Raw genomic sequence first — 17,396 nt, 5'->3', positions numbered from 1 at the left:
TCTTCAGTGTCCCCTTGCTCCAGAGTGGGTCCTGCAAACATTGTGGGGCTTTGAGATGAATGAGGAAATGGGCATGGAACATGCTGGCTGTTCCTGCAGGTGCTGCTTGAGTGTCACAGGATCGTTTAGGTTGGCAAAGACCTTTAAGATCATGGAGTCCAACCATAAACTTAACACTGCCAAGTCCAACCATAAACTTAACACTGCCAGGTTCACCAGAGTAGTCCTGGTGAAGATGTTGAGACAGAAGATATTCCAGAAATGTACCTTTTTTAAGCACTAGTGGCTACATAAAATTTGGTTTATTTTTTTCACCTGTTTCACCTTATTTTTTTCAGATGTTTTTCATAAACAGCCTGAACAAACACATCCCTGTAGATCAGGGCTGGTGGGTTAGCAGCTTATTCTGAGAGCTCTTGAAACAAATCCTTTGCTTTTGTCACTACTTGGGAGTCAATTGGGTGAAATGAGAGTCATGGGTTTCCCCCTCAATGATCACCTTGCCTGGCAGCTGTGACCAGATTCTGGTCCCTTCACACTGTCCATTTACACCCAAGTTTGGAGACAGAAATTCATGGGTCAAGGGATAGCAGGTTCTGAAAGCCACTGCTGTTCTCCATATTTTGTTGGGACGTTCCTCCCTGTTTTGTATTTAGCAGAGCTAAAAATTCCCTATGAAATTAAAAATAAATTAAAAAAAAACACCAAAAACCTCCAACTCAATAACACCAAAAAGCAAAACTCAGAGATGAATCAATAGAAAGAGGTAATACTCAGGCTTGGATGACTCTGAGGAAGACTTGGATGTTTGCAAAGGCTAAGATGCAAGTTGCTCTTTTTTTTTTGAAATGTTCTTGTTTTATTTGTTCCACTCAGGACACGTTACCAGGATGGGAAGAGGAGGAGGACAGCGGGGGAAAGAAAGAGGAACACTATTTGATGGTATAAATATGTGGGGCAGCAATGCCAACCACGAAAAGGGGCCTCTCATCATGGAAAAATGAGACTTCTTCCAGCTTGTTTGAAACAAAACTGCCTTCAGCTCCAAAGCTGACAAACCTCGCCCCAGCCCAGCATCTGCCCTGGGAGGGGAGCGGTGGGAGGAGACGGTCCCGAGGTGTCTGTAGACCCACAGTGACTCTCCGTGGATGTCTGAAGCTACTACAGAGGAGGTTCTGCCTGGGTTGGAAGGAGGAGGAAGGCAGAGAGCAGATCCACCCTGCCGGGGACCAGAGGGGCAGGACTGGGGACGTCTCTGTTGCTCCCGGCTGCTCCTCCGCATCCCCCAGCACCCAGCCCTTCCAGCGGGGATGCCGGAGCCTTCCTGATACCAGCGACTCCACGAAGGCTTTTTCCTGTCATTTCTGAGGCTTTGAGGTGGAAAACTTGGATGATCTCGTTTTCCAGGTAGGCAGAGTTTTTCCTCTCCTCCGCCCAGCGTTCGTGTGGCTTTTTCCTCAGGGTTCCCCAGGTGGCGGTTCAGGAGCCAGGGTCGGTGCTCCCAGGCTGTGCCCCCCTCCTGCTGCTGCTCCCGGGCTCTCTAGCAAGCAGCTCATTTCAGGCACGGTGTGTTTAGACAGTTCTTGCTGTAAGAGAATGTGTATTTTTCAGCTTTTGGCTAGTTCAGGTGTTTTCCAAAGAGTTTTTCCCAGGTGCAGGTGGTGTGAGCCGTGGACTCATCTGCCAGGGCCAGAGGTCTAGAAAATCCCTTGGGTAGGGGGGGGCCTGTTGAACCAAATTCTTCCCTGAGGCAACTACTTTGAATTCACCAGCTCCACTGGAGTGCTGGCCACAGTAGTAGAAAGCCTGGTCTGCTGCATGAGTCCTCATAGGCTTTTGGGATTTCAGCAGATAAGGATTAGAAGAACCTGTGATTTGTGTCTCCTGGTTATACTGAGTTTCATCAGCATCAGCTCCTCTATTTTGGGGGGTAACAGCATGTTTGGAAATGCTTGCAAGCTCGTTGCACTTGCCTCCTGGGGTCAGCTCTGGATTTGGGGGGTAGGGGTCTGCATGGGTGCTGGACCTGGAGGTTTCTGGCTTCCAGAGCCAAAGCTCCAGGGGCTGCAGCATCCCCTGGGAACAGGCGAGGTCTGGAGGGGGCTGCTCTCAATCCCAGCCTTCCTGTGGCCTGGGTTTCCCCTGGCTGAGGTCCTGGAATAGCTGGATGAGGAAAGCTGGAGAAGAGCTGGGATCTGGGCAGCTGTGAGGAAACCTTCCCCTTGGGTGGTGTCCCCAGGGATTCGGGCTACGTTTGGGTAGTGACTGTGACCAATGCTGAAATTCCCTCCATGTGCAATAACACAAGGGAGGAAGAGGAGGTACATTTATAAGGGCTTTTTTTCCTCAAATGGGACTTTTCCTTTTGTTCTGGTTATTATTTATTTAGCAAGCATTTGAGTGGAACAAAATGCTGTGTGCACAAGTGGATGGCACCACAGGCACTGGCTTGGCCATGAGACAGTTGGGGCTGGGTCCATGTCAGAGCAGCTGTGCAGTCTCAGACTTTTTTCAGCATGTGAGATCCTTCTCCTTTCCTGAGAGTAATGCATTTGTTGTGGCCTTAAATGAGCTCCTTGAACGCACAGTGAGCTTAGAGAGCAGAGTACCTGAATTTTTGTAAGTTTGGGAACAATTTGCTCAGCTCTCAGAGGTGCTGTGGTACTGAAGGAGAAATATACAGTGCAGCAGGAGGAACTTCAGAAATACCACTGTGTGAGATAAGACAGGTGACCCTTCTAATGTGCTCAAATCTGATCTATCTCATCATCAGCTGTGAGAGCATAAAGTCACTGCAAGTCATTTGTTTGCCATGATATTGGTTCCACTTGGTTCCACAACTCAGGGTGAGGAGAGGCTCCCAAAAGTAGAGAATGCAGGTCCCCCTGCAAGGCCACCATTCTTGCAGGGCCCTGTGTAGATAACTCTATGTACTTCTGCACTTATGTGGGTAACAGCCAAGTCACCTGGGATATGAGTGTGGGACAGGACCATACATTTTTCTGCTGAGCACCTGAAGCATCAGGTAGGAGCACAGACCATAATGAAGGGAGGATGGTGCAAAACAGTGCCCTCAAAATCTGTTCAGAGGAACCCAAACCCCTGCTTGAGATTCCCTGTCATGTTTTGCTTTGTGTGCATGTCATGGGGAAGGAGATGATGCATCACTCACCAATACAAATGCTGAGAGAAGGAAATTTCAAGAGAAAACCTTGTAGGCCTTCTAAGCCCTACAATATCCTGGTCCTGCTCTTGCAGAGGGAGAGAAAGGTCAAAGAAGAACAGGATGGGCAGACCCAAGTATCTCAATGTAATGAGTCAGCTCCCAGTTTGTTCTTTCCATTAGTTTTCTGGGCTGTCAGTGTTCAAAAATTGTCTTCAACACCCAGAAAATGTGTTAGTCTGAAGTACAACCTTTTGCTGGTGAGATCTGAAATTTCCATGTGAGTCTTTCCCAACAGGGGATGAGGCTTTAAGGAAAATACCCAACATGATGAGATTTGCCATAGCACCACAACAGCAGATAGCACCGTCAAAATAGGCACCTTCACCCACCCCAGCCTCGAGAGACCCCTTAGGTGGGAAGAGGGGTCTCCAGTAGCTTCCCCACCATGTGTCCACGCTCACTGTTAACACCAGGTGGGATGGTGGAATGGGAGATTAACGTGGCTTGGGGCACAGAGATGCCCCTGAGGGGCACAGAGATGCCCCTGAGGGACACAGAGTGCCTGTAGCAGTGGAGTAGAGGAGTCTGTGCACAACAGGACCACAGAGAAGTGAGGTGTGGCTACTGTTTTCAGCTGTCACTTTCCTGCCTCACCTTTCTGCCCGTGTAGAGGCAAAGGCCTTGGGGTCTTGTTGCTCCACTCCAGAGCCCTGAGGGCAGCAGGCACTGGCAGCCCCTGCTGGAGCTGGTCCTGGCAGCTTCCTGGTTTTCAGGAGCTGCAGCTCTGCCTGGAGAGCAGCTCTTCAGCACAGCCCTAGGGAGGGAGGTGGTTAAACTTAGACCGAAGCAATCAGTGAGTCAGACACTTGGCCAGAGCCTGCAGTGCTCCCAGCCTCTCCAAAAGCTGATGTCTCCAGCTTCCTCAGCTAGGACTGGCTCTAAAATGGTGCTGTCGGAAGGCACAAAGCTGTTGTGTCCTACCAGAGATCAGGATCTCCTGCAGCTTTGTGGAGGGCAAACAAGATGAGGGAAGCTTGTAATAAGGCTAGAAGGAAAAAGTCTTAGTTTTAAATAAAATACTCCCCTAGCATTAAAGGTAGGTGTTTTTATCCTTACAATACCTCTTCTGTTCTCTGCAATGGAAACTAAGCCACTCTACCCCACACAGGGATTTCACGAAGCCACAGCCTCTCTTTGCAAAACACTCCTTGCAAAGCCACACTCTGTGTAAACAGATGTGCAGCCTCCCTGAGTTGGAGAGGGGGGAAAAGGACCCATGAGCTACTTAGGCAGGGACACTTGGTTGCTGAGCTGGAGGCACATGAGAGGCCCTTGATGTCAGAGGGCTTTGCTGAGCTGCATCTGTGAAGCAACTCAAGCTGATGTTCCTAAAGCTTTCAGATCTTGTCCTCTTCCCCCAGCAGATCTCCAGAGAACATGAGGGCTTCTCCTTCCCTTAGCTAAAATCCAGCCTGGATTCAGGGAAGGAGCTCTCTTTCTGGACTGGACTCAGGCCTTCTTTTCATGACAGACACCACACATGCCCCTTTCTGGTTTGTGTTGCATTGACCACCAAGCAGAAAAGCATCTTTGCTCCTATTTGGTCCGTGTGCCATCAAGGAACCATGCTGGCTAGTGCTGTTGACCTGTAGGCAGGAAGGTATCACCTCTTCCACATTCTTTGCTGTTGATGAGGGTCACCAAAGTTTTGTCTGTGAATATCTTTTCAAAGCCTGGGTTTCTATGAACACATTCTCAAGGACTTTCAGACTAGATCTCTAACTCTTCTCCTGCTTAAGTTGTCATAACCCTACACAAAATATATCCCCATGTGGGGACCTCAGAGGCCCAGTTATGGGTTGAATGCTAAAGATGTGCATTTCTTCAAGTGCTTGTTAGTTCATCCCTTCCTTCCATGGGAGGGGAAGTGTATGCAGGTGTCACCACACCCACATGGTGAGCTGGAGGTGTGGAAAGGACCTGCTCCATGCCTTCCCTGGTGGCCTGGCCAAGCAAGTGAAGAGAGGAGCATGGATGCTAACATCTGTGTGGACTAGGGGAGAGGGGGTCTATATGGGCACGGAGCAGCCAGACACACACCTGGACAGTAACCATGAAATCAGACCATCCTGATGCACTGTCCATAGCTCCACCACTTGATCCCTCCCTTCAGGCTGACAGAGAAGCTTTTAATCACTTTCCAACACTCCAGCAAAGGAAATCTTTCAATTGCTTAGCTTTCAAGACAGCATAAAAATCTACATTAGTGGTCCAGTGATGTGGCACGAAGATGGAGAGGTCTTGTTTTTCATTGGCTGGCTTTGTGTCTTCCCAGCAGAGCTGGGAGGTTGTGTATCCTGCTTCACATGTCATTTGTGTTTTCCCACAGGCATCTAAATATCCAGAGAAACTCCCGAGATGTTCCGAGGAGCCTTTTTTTCCACACTTCTTTGTGTGGCTCTAGTTCCTCTCCGTGCTCAGATTGATGGGGATTCTGGAGAAGTCACTTCTACCTCCTGTACAGGTATTAACCAGATCATTTGGGTGTCTCTCTCCTTTGCAGGCAGCAGTTTTACTGAGAGCAATGGCCATGCTCATGCTCAGTTGACTGCAAGGAATTGAGAGTGTTGTACCTCTCCAGTCCCATTGGCAGTGCCCTGGGATAGCCATCCATCTGGAGGGAACACCATTCTCCACCAAAGCCCCCATTTCTGGGTTTGCACAGGAGACCAGAGATGTATTGATTGGAGAGGCAGGGCCTGCCAGATGTTGGACAATAGTCAGTCCACTTGAAGGATTTCAGTCCTCTCCAGTTGCAATGCAGAGGAGGTGATTTATGTGTCCAGCATGACTTTTTACCAAAATATGGCAAGATTTTTGAGATTGATTCACTACTGAGCAGATCCTAGGATTCTGAAGTCCTGGGCACTGGAGAGTCATCTGGCTTGTGACACAGACGTTACTGCTGCAGCGTGGTGGGACTGGTGGTTTTCTCAGCATTGCACTTGGGTCTGATCTTCTTGAAAATGTTTCTGAAGCAGAGAGCAACCAGCAGCCTGGCAGGCAGGGCATTCACTCAGTGCAGGAGAGTAAAAGTTGTTCCCTTGCTCTTTGTTTGCAAACCTGGCACTTACTCCTCAGTGTCCTCCTTTCCTCCAGACCAGGTGGAAATAAATCCTGATGGCCAAGAGCTGCTGTTTGCTCTCTTCTCAACTCTGTGTCCTGTTCTGTATGTGCTGCCTGTAGATGCTTCTGGGGGACAGTGAGGGGGGGGGGGGCGTGCAGCAGTGCATGATGTGCTCTGACCTGTTCTGAATGGTTGTCTCCCTGCAGAAAAGAGGAACTGCCCCATCAACGTGTACTTCATCATCGACACCTCGGAGAGCGTTGCTCTGCAGACTGTGCCCATCCAGAGCCTCGTGGATCAAATAAAGAGGTTCATCCCTGTGTTCATTGATAAGCTGGAGGCTGAGCTCTACCAGAACCAAGTCTACATCACCTGGCAGTTTGGTGGACTTCATTACTCAGATGTGGTGGAAATTTACAGCCCTTTAACCAGCAGCAAAGACATCTACCTCCCCAGACTGTCTGCGATTAACTACCTTGGCCGGGGCACCTTCACGGATTGCGCCATCTCCAACATGACGGAGCAGATCCAGACCCAGATGGCCTCGGGGGTGAACTTTGCAGTAGTCATCACTGATGGCCACGTCACTGGCAGCCCCTGCGGGGGGATGAAGGTGCAGGCTGAGAGGGCACGAGACATGGGGATCAAGCTCTTCGCCGTGGCCCCCAGCGAGAACGTCTACGAGCAGGGCCTGCGGGAGATCGCCAACCTGCCCCACGAGCTGTACCGCAACAACTACGCCATCACCCAGAGGGACACCTTGGACATCGACGTGAGCACCATCGACAGGATCATCCAAGCCATGGTATGGAGTGCCACCCGAGGACAGGGGGGGACAGGGGAAACGGCGTGGAGTGGGGAGGGTGCTTTCTGAGCGGCCCCGCGGCGGGTTTTGGTAGGACTCTAGAGGGCGCCTCTAGCTGGGGAAAGCCTCCTTCTTGGTTCTTTCTCATGTCCTTTCAGCACTTAAGGGCCAAATGGAGTCTTGAGCATCTCTGATTTCTCTGGTTAGGTGCTTGAACCAGGACTCCTTGGTTTGTGCCTCTGCTCCCAGCATGTCTGGGCAGGCTGCTACCCTAGTCCTGGCTCTTGCTGAAGGCCAGACCCCTACCCCATCCTGCTCCCCATCCAGGGGAGCATGGAAGAGTGTGCAGCTCTGAGACATGAGCTTACTATCAGGATGGTCTCTGAGGCCCCACCTCTGAGGCACCATTCATTGAGGACTCTGCTGGGAAAGTCTTTAAAAGTGTGGGACCATTGCTATCTCCTCTCCCTTTATGGTCATACACACCTCTAATGGTGTGGTGCTGTTTTTCTCTTGGGACTGGCCACCTTGACTGATTCTGTTCATCCTGTTTTCTCCTTTGCAGAAACATGAAGCCTACGGAGAGGTGAGTGAGGAGCATCTTTATGCCATTGCCACATGACCCAGGTTTAAGTTGCCTCACTTAGAGAAGACCAGCTCTTACCTTGAAGTAGTGGGGAGCTGGTGGGATGGGTCTCTGCCCACCTGTGGATCAATGGAGAGCCTGAGGACCTGTCCCCTTACCCAGTGGTTAAGCTGGCATCCTGGATTCTGCACTCCCTGCCTCCCCCTCACCTGCTGTCAATTCTGGTCTATTGAATAGACTCATTTCATCACTTTAGAAGAAGTAGGTGCTGCACAAGCTAAAGCTTCTGCCCTGCAGAGTGATGCTCTGAAGGGCACACACATCCCTGCTAGTCCCAGAAGAACAAGCCCACCCCACCTCATCTGAGGCTTAGCAGTCTTGTTCTTCCAGTTTGGGCCCAGAGCCAAGCCATAATCCAAGTGCTTGCTGCAACTTTCTGCTTTTCATTTGCAGGTAGTGTTCTTCTGCATCCTCAGCTGGAGCCCTAGTAGCTTCTAGCTCTGTGCTGGCAGGGAGAGGTGCATGGAGAGCTTTGGGTGCCCACCCACCAAGCACCCTGCTTACACCTCCTGTTTCATTTGCTGTATTTCAGTGCTACAAGATGAGCTGCCTGGAGATTGCAGGGCCACCTGGCCCCAAAGGATACCGGGGGCAAAAGGTAAATTATCCTAATCTGGGGGATGAAGAGAAGAATGCCTGTGGCTGCCACAGGCACTGCAGGACACTTCCTCACACTCAGCACCGAGCCCTGACTTACGTTGTGTTGTGTTTTTTTTTTTCTTCTTAGGGTGCAAAGGGGAACATGGGTGAGCCAGGGTCCCCTGGGCTGAAGGGACGACAGGTGAGCTGTGGGCAGTCCCACTCCCCCTCAGCACTGCCAGCAGTGCTGCCCCTGCCCTGGCTGGGGCCACATGTCTGCAGCACTGCAGCTAACTCGAGCTAACTCCTTCTCTCCTTCCCTTAAGGGTGACCCAGGGATTGAAGGTCCAATCGGATACCCGGGTCCTAAGGTAAGAATCCTGTGGCAGGAGACTGAGCTCTTGGCATTTGTTGACTTTTGGTAAAGCAGGGGGAGAGCTGCTTCTCCCTCTAGCCTGCCTGTTTCCCACCCAAGCCCCCCATGCAGTTGCCTCTGCTCCTGATAATCCCCAGGCACTAACAGCATTTTTCTTCTTTTCTTTTTGTCTAGGGTGTCCCAGGGCTGAAAGGAGAGAAGGTGAGAAGGAAGAGACCAAATGGCAGGTCTGGGCACTTGGGGTGGGAGAGGAGTTGCAAAGAGGGAGAGTTTAGCTATTATGGGGAGAATAACAACCCTATTAATATGTACATTTAATACGTACATTCAATATGTAATGTAATATGTAAGTATGGACATGGGGAGGGGTTTCCAGGGGCATCCCAAAGCCTGTCTCCTCCAGGCATTGCTCAGGTCATGTGAAGTGGTGATGTTTTTACAGTGTAGATGGGGGGGAGGGATGTAGGCAGACCAGCTGACTGCTGTCCTCTTCTTCCCCCAGGGTGAGATTGGATCCGATGGACGGAGGGTAAGAAAGGACCTTTTCTAACTTCCTTGTTGTTCCAACTACCAACCCTTGAGAGTGTGTTAACAGATCACTGATCCCTCTTTTTTCCCCCCTTGATCCCAGGGTGCTGCTGGTTTGGCAGGCCGGAATGGCACTGATGGACAGAAGGTAACACCAGTTTGGAACACCCTGTAGTGTCACTGCTGCTGGTTTGTGACTTTAACTCCCCTTGTCTCCACAGCCTGTTTTGTTTCTCCCATCCCACGCACTAGGTTTTTTTTTTTTTTCTGACTGAGGTTTCTGTGAACTTATTTTGCACATTATTCTTCATGTCCTGTAGAAATGTGTGAGCTGGACATGAATTAATCTAGGTCACAGAAGTGCTACCCCTTTGTCAGCAAACTCCTGCAGGAGCTAGATCTGTAACCTGTGCTGTGTTCCTGCTCCAGGAGTGTTGTCCCCACAGCAGGATCTGTTCCCCGGTGTGCAACACAGATCCACACACAGAGATGAGGTATTTGCTTTAATGTCCAGTTCTGCACAGAAAAGGGAGCAGGGTGACATTCCACAAAGCCAGCTCAGCTTCCTGAAACCCAAGTGCTACTTTTATCCCCAAAAACAGGAGAAAGAACTTTATCTCTCACATTGTTCTGTCATGTGCACACACAATTGGTCACTAATTCCTGGCTTGCATTTCAAGTGGCAATGCTCAGGAATTTCACTGCACCTGCTCAGAGAGTGAGGGGCTTATTGTTAGCAAGGGTCCCTCTAGCCTGTGGGGTGGGTATTTTAGTATGCTAATGGCTCATTAATGGTGTGTTAATGCTGTGAATCCAATTACTTGATGTTTTCCCCCCCGTTTCTCAAGGCTGTAACCAAGATCAGCTCTGGATAGTGCTTGTTCTATCCCTTCCATCTGTCCTGCAGGTGTCTCCAGGCCTGTCTCAGGGCCAGGCTGTTGACTACCTGGGGAGTGTTTTTCCCTAATTGGAATCTAGCTTTTTTCTAATTCTTACAATTTCACTGTTATCTAGTCCCTATTGTTATTCTTTGTGTCTCTTTTGTTCTCTTTTATGTGTTTTTTTTCCCCAAATGTGATTTTTTTTTTTTTCCCCCCCAAAAAAAGTTTTACCTGTTTCTTAGTAACTGACATCAGCAGGGCTGGATCTCCTTTATGTAGATGCCTGATCGTGAGAATTACTGACCCCTGCAGGACATGGACACTGAAAGTTTGGCAGAAATTCAGCACAGAGTCTGAAATTCCATCTCTAAGCTACTGTCCTTTAACATGAAGCCCCAAAGCCAGCTTCAAGTGCCTTGTAACCCTGAAATGTCTTGTCCCCTCTGTGGTGGGTGCAGGGGGGCCATGACCCCCACAGATCCACATGCCATGCAGATGTGCTGCAGTGGGACTGCCTGATTGGGGTTATTTCAGCTGGCTCTGTCCACTGGCCAGCACAGCTTGGGTTGCACTTTTGCTGTCCCAAAACAGGTTTTACCTGGTGTGCAAACCAACACAGCGTGGAGGCATTAGCAGTGGGTTAGCAGTTTTCTGCAGGAAGGGCTGTGAGGGGGTGTCCCTGGAAAGCCAGCACCCACAGCACTGGAACAGCCATGCATTTATGCACCTGGAAATCAACACATGCAGGACTTGACTGGGAAATCACTACCCAAGTGCATTGGTTAAGATTTTCTCTGTCTCGATTGAGAGATACAGCACATTTTAATTCTGCTGTGCAAACTCAGTGGGTAGGGGTCTTCAAGGAGAGCTGGGTATCTTGACTTCCAGGTGTGGTTTTAATATTAAAATTAGCAAAATTAACTCCAGAGACACTATTTTGGCTGACCTAAACAGTTCTACTTGGTTCCTCGGGCTGATTGCCCAACTTTATTCAAGTGTTTCTAATGTCTAGTTGTTCCCTTATCATTTAACCTTCAAGTGATTACTCTTGAGCAGCCAAGCAATAAACTATCAATTACTTATTTAAACATACATCATTTCAACTAAATCCTTTCAAGATTTTTTGTATAACCAGCCCAAGTACATCTGTTCCAGAAACTATTTATCCTCTAACTGATGACAGGTATGGCCAGCAGGTGATGTTAACAATTAGTAACTGTAAACAGGAAAAGCTGTATTTTCCCTTCAGACACCTACAGCTTCTCTGTCTTCTTTTGATTGTTGTCTCTCTAGGGCAAGCTGGGGAGAATTGGGCCACCAGGCTGCAAGGGAGACCCCGGTGACAAGGTAGGAACTCTTAACTCTCTCATTGGGCACATCAGATGTATCTCCCTGACTTTAGCTGCTGGATGAGTTGCACATGCAGAGGGATATGGCCAACAAGAGGTCACTGGCCCGTTTTCCAACCAGTTGCATGATTGGATCCTTGGAATGGGGAGCACAGCTTGAATTTTTTGTGCCCCCTTTACGTGGGCACGTAACTGGGATTTCCCAGTGTCCCTCCCCTCCACATAGAATAATTTTGGTTGGAAAAGGCCTTTAAGATCACCAAGTCCAACCATTAAAGGGAGGAGGATCTGCTCCTTTGATCAACACATGCAACAAGCAAAAACTATTTTAGTTTCTAGAGCAACTTTCTAAGCCCGTTGATTTATTCTACAGGGAAGGTGCAAATTGTTGCCACAGCCAAACGTGGTTCTTTGTCCTTTCCCTCTGTAGGGCCCTGATGGCTACCCAGGAGATGCAGGAGACCAAGGTGAAAGAGGAGATGAAGGCATAAAGGTACAAGTGCCCTGAACAGTGAGCAGAGTGTTGGCAGAGGCCACCGGTGGGGACAGCTAAACACCATTGCCTGTATTTCCTCTTAAATCCTTCACTATTCATGAAGCCCACAGGCTCTGGCCTTTGGATCCCAGCACTAGACACAGGAGCTGAGGGAAGAGCCTGGCTGGCCCTTCTCCTTGGGCTTCTCATGGTGCAGGCAATGACCATTGCTCTCTGGCTGTTTCAGGGAGATCCTGGCCGGCCTGGTCGCAGTGGACCTCCAGGACCTCCAGGAGAAAAAGGAGCCCCGGTAGGTTCATGCAGCTTTCAGATGTTTCCAGGGTCTTACTGGGGTCTGCTGCACGTGGCATGGAGCTGGTGTGGCACCAACTGCTGGCCATGGGCTGGTGGCAGCACAAAGATGCTTGCTTGCCAAGGCATTCTGGTGATTCTGCAAATTAGCCCACCAGCAGGGAGAAAGCATAAACCCCTGGGTGGTGGAGTGAGCTCTCCTGCTCTGTGTGTCCCCACCAGTACAGTCAGAAATGTCACGTGGGCAACAGGAGGGGGACTGTGCAACACCCCTGCAGCTGCCTGGAGCAAAATGAGAATGGGCCTGGAGTGTTTGTCCAGAGCAGAGCAAAACAGGCAAAGTAGATTCAGGAGAACTTCCCTTTCTAGCCAATCCATTGCACTGCATGGTTCCTTCTCATCCCATCTTCTCCTGAGTAGAAAGGTCCTGTTTGGCTGTGATTTCCTTTGCCACAATCTCTTGACTTCCTCAGCTGTTGTGGCAGTGCCAGTGTTTGCAGGCTGTTGTTATTCAGTGGGTAAACTTGAACAACTCATGGCCAAAGGGGTTGCTGTGCTGGTGGCCAGTTCCTGCAGACACAGTGGAGGAGGCTGGAATAACCCTCCAGGTTTGGGCAGGGCTGGACAGATGCTGTAAGGAAGAGTTAACAAGTCTTTGCTGATGGAGGAAAGGTGGCACAGCATCACCCTGCTCCAAGGCTGAAGCCTGTGCATGCAGCTGGGTGTGTGGAAGCAACAGCTGTGTGCTTGTACACACATATACTCAAGGGTGGACTGCTTGACACAGAACAAGAGGGGAGTGTGTGTGCACTTTGACCTCTCTTCCAACAACTGTATTTCTTTTCCTTCTCCAAGGGAGTTCCAGGCAACACTGGAGCCCAAGGACCTGCTGGAATTAAGGGAGGAAGAGGTGAAGCAGGACCTCCTGGACCCAAAGGAGAGCCTGTAAGTGTCTGAAGAGCTCTCTGGACAGCGGGCACACCACGGGAGCCTGATGCACTGTCATGGATAAGCTCTGAGAAAATGCCCCATTTATCCTGCCTGCCCTGCCTTCTGCATCCCAAAAGATGTGCAGATGCTGATCTCCTTGTCTCCCCCATCTTCATAGAGCAGTGCTTCCATAATCCTAAGCCTGATGTTAACCATTTCTACTTAGAGAAGCATCCTGTGTTCCCCCATAACCACAAATGCCCCTGTAGATGCCCAGGGACCTTTTGCAAGTTCCTCCAGCCTCTGTCTTCTCGCAGGAGCTCACAGAGCTGAGATCTGGTAGCTGTTATGGTAGAGCTGTCTGAAAGGGGCAGCATCAAATCTCAGCTATGTCATGCCATCAGTGGTGCCACACAGACCCAAGCCAATGGGATGAGGCACTGGAAAATTTGGGGAATGGGTTAGAGATGATGTTCCCTGGCAGAATACAGCAGCGTGGCTCCACCAGCGCTAAGGGCCCAGAGCCCAGCTGGCTTGTGTCCTTGTATGAGATCTGGTGGGGGAAGCAAGGCCAGATGAGCTGGAAGTAAAGCAGAGTCTTGAACCCTGAGGGAAGAAACCACAAGTGTTTGTGGTCACTGCAATGACCACTCTCCTGAAATAAGAATCTGGCTGTGGCTTCCCAAAAGCCAAAGGCAAGATCCCCCAAGCAGTGCAAGCATGAGGATCCCTGCTCCAGGCCATGTACTCACTAAGGCAAGGAGGCATCTCTTGGGCCAGGAGGGAGAAGGCAGGACAACCAGGCATCACTGCCCAGTTAGCATTTGTCTTTGCATCCCCTTTATGTGACTTTCTGTGTCTGCCAAGGGTCGGCGTGGAGATCCAGGGACAAAAGGCAGCAAAGGCACTCCTGGGACCAAAGGAGAAAGGGTGAGTAAAGCAACTGCCCAGACCATTGCAGATGAGCCCAAGATGCACAGGACTGGTGTGTGTGTGATGTGCCACTGCCCAGTCGTGAAGTGTCCATCCCAGTGGGCTTTGTATGTTTGCTGTGCTCCAGCTGTGCCTGCTGCCTCCCCTGGGAGCAGCAGGTACAGCCTCCTTTTCCAGGGCTTGATCCAGAGAAAGAATGAAGGGCAGGAAAGCTTGAGGCTAAGAGGGGGCACGCTGTCCTGAGACTACGTTCCAAACACATTTGAGAACAGCATCATGGCTCCAAGGAGCCCTGCCATGCACATAGACAGTACTGGAGGCACCCCTGACCAGGAATATCTTTACCATTCTCACAGGGAGATCCTGGTCCAGAGGGTCCTCGTGGCCTGCCCGGTGAGGTTGGAAGCAAAGGAGCAAGGGTAAGCACAAAGCAGGGGTTGGTGACAGCCAGGAGGGAAGAAGAGCACTGCTGCCATCTGGGGCAGCTCTCACCTCCTTTCCTTTTCGTGCACATCTGTCCCTGCCACTGTTCACTCTTGTCTTGCTTTGCTTTGCAGGGAGACCAAGGACTGCCAGGAGCCCGGGGTCCTCCAGGTGCTGTGGGAGGGCCAGGCAACACAGTAAGTCATCCTGGGGCACCTATGTGACCATGACCTCCCTCTGCAGTGAGAGCTTGCCCTTGCTGATGTAAGCTGGCTGCACTGTCGCTCCCAAGGGCCAGCTGCCTGACCTTTTCTCAAAAATAAGCCCAGTGGCCCCTGGCTAGCCCTTCCCAGATCAAGGAGAAGTTGTAGGACCCAGGAGTCCCTGCAACTCCATCATTCTGAGTCCCAGGTGTTCCCATGACAATGTGGAAGGGACCACCAGCCAGTGGGTCACAGGGCAAGGGAAGATGGAGTGCCCCAGGCACCCATTTCTCCTGCCTCTGTGGTTAGAGGCACCAGCACCCCACTGTGGCAGCAGTGCCACGATATCTGTGTGGCTTCATGGGATGTGGGAACACGAGTGCTGAATCAGTCACTGTCACAATAACCCCTTTGGGAGGGGAGATGGTCTCACAGCATCATCTCCAGAGCTGGTTTCTCCAGCATGGTCCCCCTGCATGGCCAGGAAACATCCTCACCTGTCTTCTCTCCTCTCCCCAACACTTTCCTGCAGGGATCACGTGGGGACCCTGGTGACTTGGGCCCAAGAGGTGATGCTGGACCACCAGGACCAAAGGTAAAGTACCTGAATGCAACTCTGCATTTGAAAGGGTGTTTTGCTGTGCTGCTTTAGAAGTATTTAAAAAGAGGCAATTTACACTGCAGAAACTTGTGTCCCTCAGGAACAGACTGGCTCCAACCTCAGCCTCTCTGGGTCTTGGTCTGGCCACCCCTCACCCTGGACAGATTATGGGGTGTCCCTGGCATGCAGTGTCCCCAAGAACCTATGAAGCCTTGCCCTACACAGCCATTCCCTATGTTTCAAAGCCAGCTGCAGAAGTCACAGCTCCTGGTGGTGTCTCAGCCCTGAGAGGGGATGAAAACAGCTCTGACTGTCACTGGCATCGCTGGTCAGAAGGGCCAGGTTTGCTTTCTGACTGTTTGTTTTTTTTCTACCCAAGGGTGACAGAGGCAGACCTGGCTTTAGCTACCCTGGACCCAGAGGACCACAGGTAAGTATCCCTAGTCCAGCACAGACAGAGAAGCACCATGATTTGGTGGAGGTTTCTGTTGAAACTGAGCAGCCTGGGGGAAGAGGGAAGGAAGAAGAAAAATTATCAGGGTGACAAAAATTGAAGCCCTCCAAGAGGGTGAGGGGGTTGAACACTGGGACTGAACCTGGCTGTGGCTTCATCAGCCTCATGGCAGAGGTGCTGGGGACCCCAGCCTCCACAGTGGTGATGGGAAGCTGGCTGCAACCCACTGCCCCAACCATCAGCCTGAAGCTGCTGTGCTGCTCAGCTTCCTGCCCCTCCCTGCAGATCTGGGATGTAGGTCTGCACGGCGTGGGGCTGGCACTGCCTGCGTGCTGAGCTCTCCCTCCTCTCTTTTCACAGGGTGACAAGGGTGAGAAGGGGCTGCCAGGGCCCAAGGTGAGTGTGTTTGTCTCTGTCACCTGTTTCTGGACTGACTGAAATGTTGAGTAGTTGTTTCCTGACCCTCCAGCTGCATGGCCAAGGAGCCTGTCCTGCCGACAGCTGTCCTGGCTGTCCCCTGCAGCTGCCTAGCCTGGGTGTATCTCCCAAGCCCATCTCCTGTTGAAACCATATGTTTTTCAACACTTCTTTATTCTTACTTAATGCCTGTGTAAACACTGTTTATTTGCTCTGGGCTGAACTGCTGGTGTGGAGGGTGCCCTCCCAGGCCAGGCCAGACATGTGCTTTTGACAGGCTTGTAGCAGTAGTTCCTGAGCACATCCAGATGTGCTCCATGCTGCATCTGTTTCTCCTTCCTTCGAGCAGGGACAAAGAGGTGAGCTTGGACCAAAAGGACTGCAGGGGACCAAAGGAGAGAAGGGGGAACCGGTAAGAAGACACCCCAGGGGGTCAGTGTCTCTCTCCCACGGCTCTGCCAGACGTGCTGGGGACGGCGCTGCCTGCTCTCCTGCCCATCCTGTGTCCCCAGGCTCAGCTGGGCAGGCTGGGGACAGCCCTTAGCAGGGCTGTGCCTGATGAAGGGGTCAGGAGGAGCCCCCAGCACCAACAGCTGCATCTCCAGCCTTGCTGGGGAGATATTTGACCCTTCTTTGCTTCTTCTCCAGGGTGATCCTGGCCCAGGAGGTGAACCTGGACCCCGCGGTCCGACTGGTGAACCAGGCCTTGAGGTACAATACCCTGCCATCATTTCTGAGCAGATGCTGCAGTTTCTTCCTCTCCTCCCCACTTGTCCTTGATGCTCTAAAGCCCAGAGGATCCCAGTGGGTCACCCTACAGTAGGGCTTGCTGGAGGACACACCAGCTGCCAGACATATCTGCTGGCTTCCAGTGAGGCTTTCCTGCCCTTCCTGTGGCAGACCTTTGTAAAAAGCCATGTTTTTGATGGCTCTAATGTCTAGTTTCCAAAAAGGGAACTCATGGAGCTGTTGGAGCAAGGCCAGAGGATGCCACAAAGATGCTCAGAGGGCTGGAGCAGCTCTGCTCTGGAGCCAGGCTGAGAGAGTTGGGGTTGTTCAACCTGGAGAAGAGAAGGCTCCAGGGAGACCTTAGAGCACCTTCCAGTGCCTGAAGGGGCTCCAGGAAAGCTGGGGAGGGGCTTTGGAGACGGGTAGGGAGTGATAGGATGAAGGGGAATGGTTTCAAGCAGA

At 51.1% G+C, this 17,396-nt stretch overlaps 1 protein-coding gene across 2 annotated transcripts in view; it reads left to right on the top strand.

Moving 5' to 3' along the window:
- Positions 1 to 1,196: 1,196 nt before the first annotated feature.
- The window catches only part of COL6A2 (collagen type VI alpha 2 chain), a 28,155-nt gene continuing 11,955 nt past the window's right edge, over positions 1,197 to 17,396 (top strand). For both annotated transcript variants that reach the window (XM_051623862.1, XM_051623863.1), the window contains exons 1-22: positions 1,197 to 1,407; positions 5,556 to 5,690; positions 6,500 to 7,098; positions 7,664 to 7,684; positions 8,277 to 8,342; positions 8,472 to 8,525; positions 8,650 to 8,694; positions 8,874 to 8,900; positions 9,202 to 9,228; positions 9,331 to 9,375; positions 11,402 to 11,455; positions 11,888 to 11,950; positions 12,180 to 12,242; positions 13,100 to 13,189; positions 14,042 to 14,104; positions 14,464 to 14,526; positions 14,665 to 14,727; positions 15,266 to 15,328; positions 15,714 to 15,764; positions 16,149 to 16,184; positions 16,555 to 16,617; positions 16,854 to 16,916. In XM_051623862.1, coding sequence (XP_051479822.1) covers positions 5,585 to 5,690; positions 6,500 to 7,098; positions 7,664 to 7,684; positions 8,277 to 8,342; positions 8,472 to 8,525; positions 8,650 to 8,694; positions 8,874 to 8,900; positions 9,202 to 9,228; positions 9,331 to 9,375; positions 11,402 to 11,455; positions 11,888 to 11,950; positions 12,180 to 12,242; positions 13,100 to 13,189; positions 14,042 to 14,104; positions 14,464 to 14,526; positions 14,665 to 14,727; positions 15,266 to 15,328; positions 15,714 to 15,764; positions 16,149 to 16,184; positions 16,555 to 16,617; positions 16,854 to 16,916 — 1,725 coding nt within the window. In that variant the 5' untranslated portion in view covers positions 1,197 to 1,407; positions 5,556 to 5,584. The remainder of the gene's footprint in view (positions 1,408 to 5,555; positions 5,691 to 6,499; positions 7,099 to 7,663; positions 7,685 to 8,276; positions 8,343 to 8,471; positions 8,526 to 8,649; positions 8,695 to 8,873; positions 8,901 to 9,201; positions 9,229 to 9,330; positions 9,376 to 11,401; positions 11,456 to 11,887; positions 11,951 to 12,179; positions 12,243 to 13,099; positions 13,190 to 14,041; positions 14,105 to 14,463; positions 14,527 to 14,664; positions 14,728 to 15,265; positions 15,329 to 15,713; positions 15,765 to 16,148; positions 16,185 to 16,554; positions 16,618 to 16,853; positions 16,917 to 17,396) is intronic.

The sequence above is a fragment of the Apus apus genome, chromosome 6, assembly GCF_020740795.1.
Source record: "Apus apus isolate bApuApu2 chromosome 6, bApuApu2.pri.cur, whole genome shotgun sequence".
Lineage (NCBI taxonomy): Eukaryota > Metazoa > Chordata > Aves > Apodiformes > Apodidae > Apus > Apus apus.
This window is presented reverse-complemented; position numbering and strand designations above follow the sequence as displayed.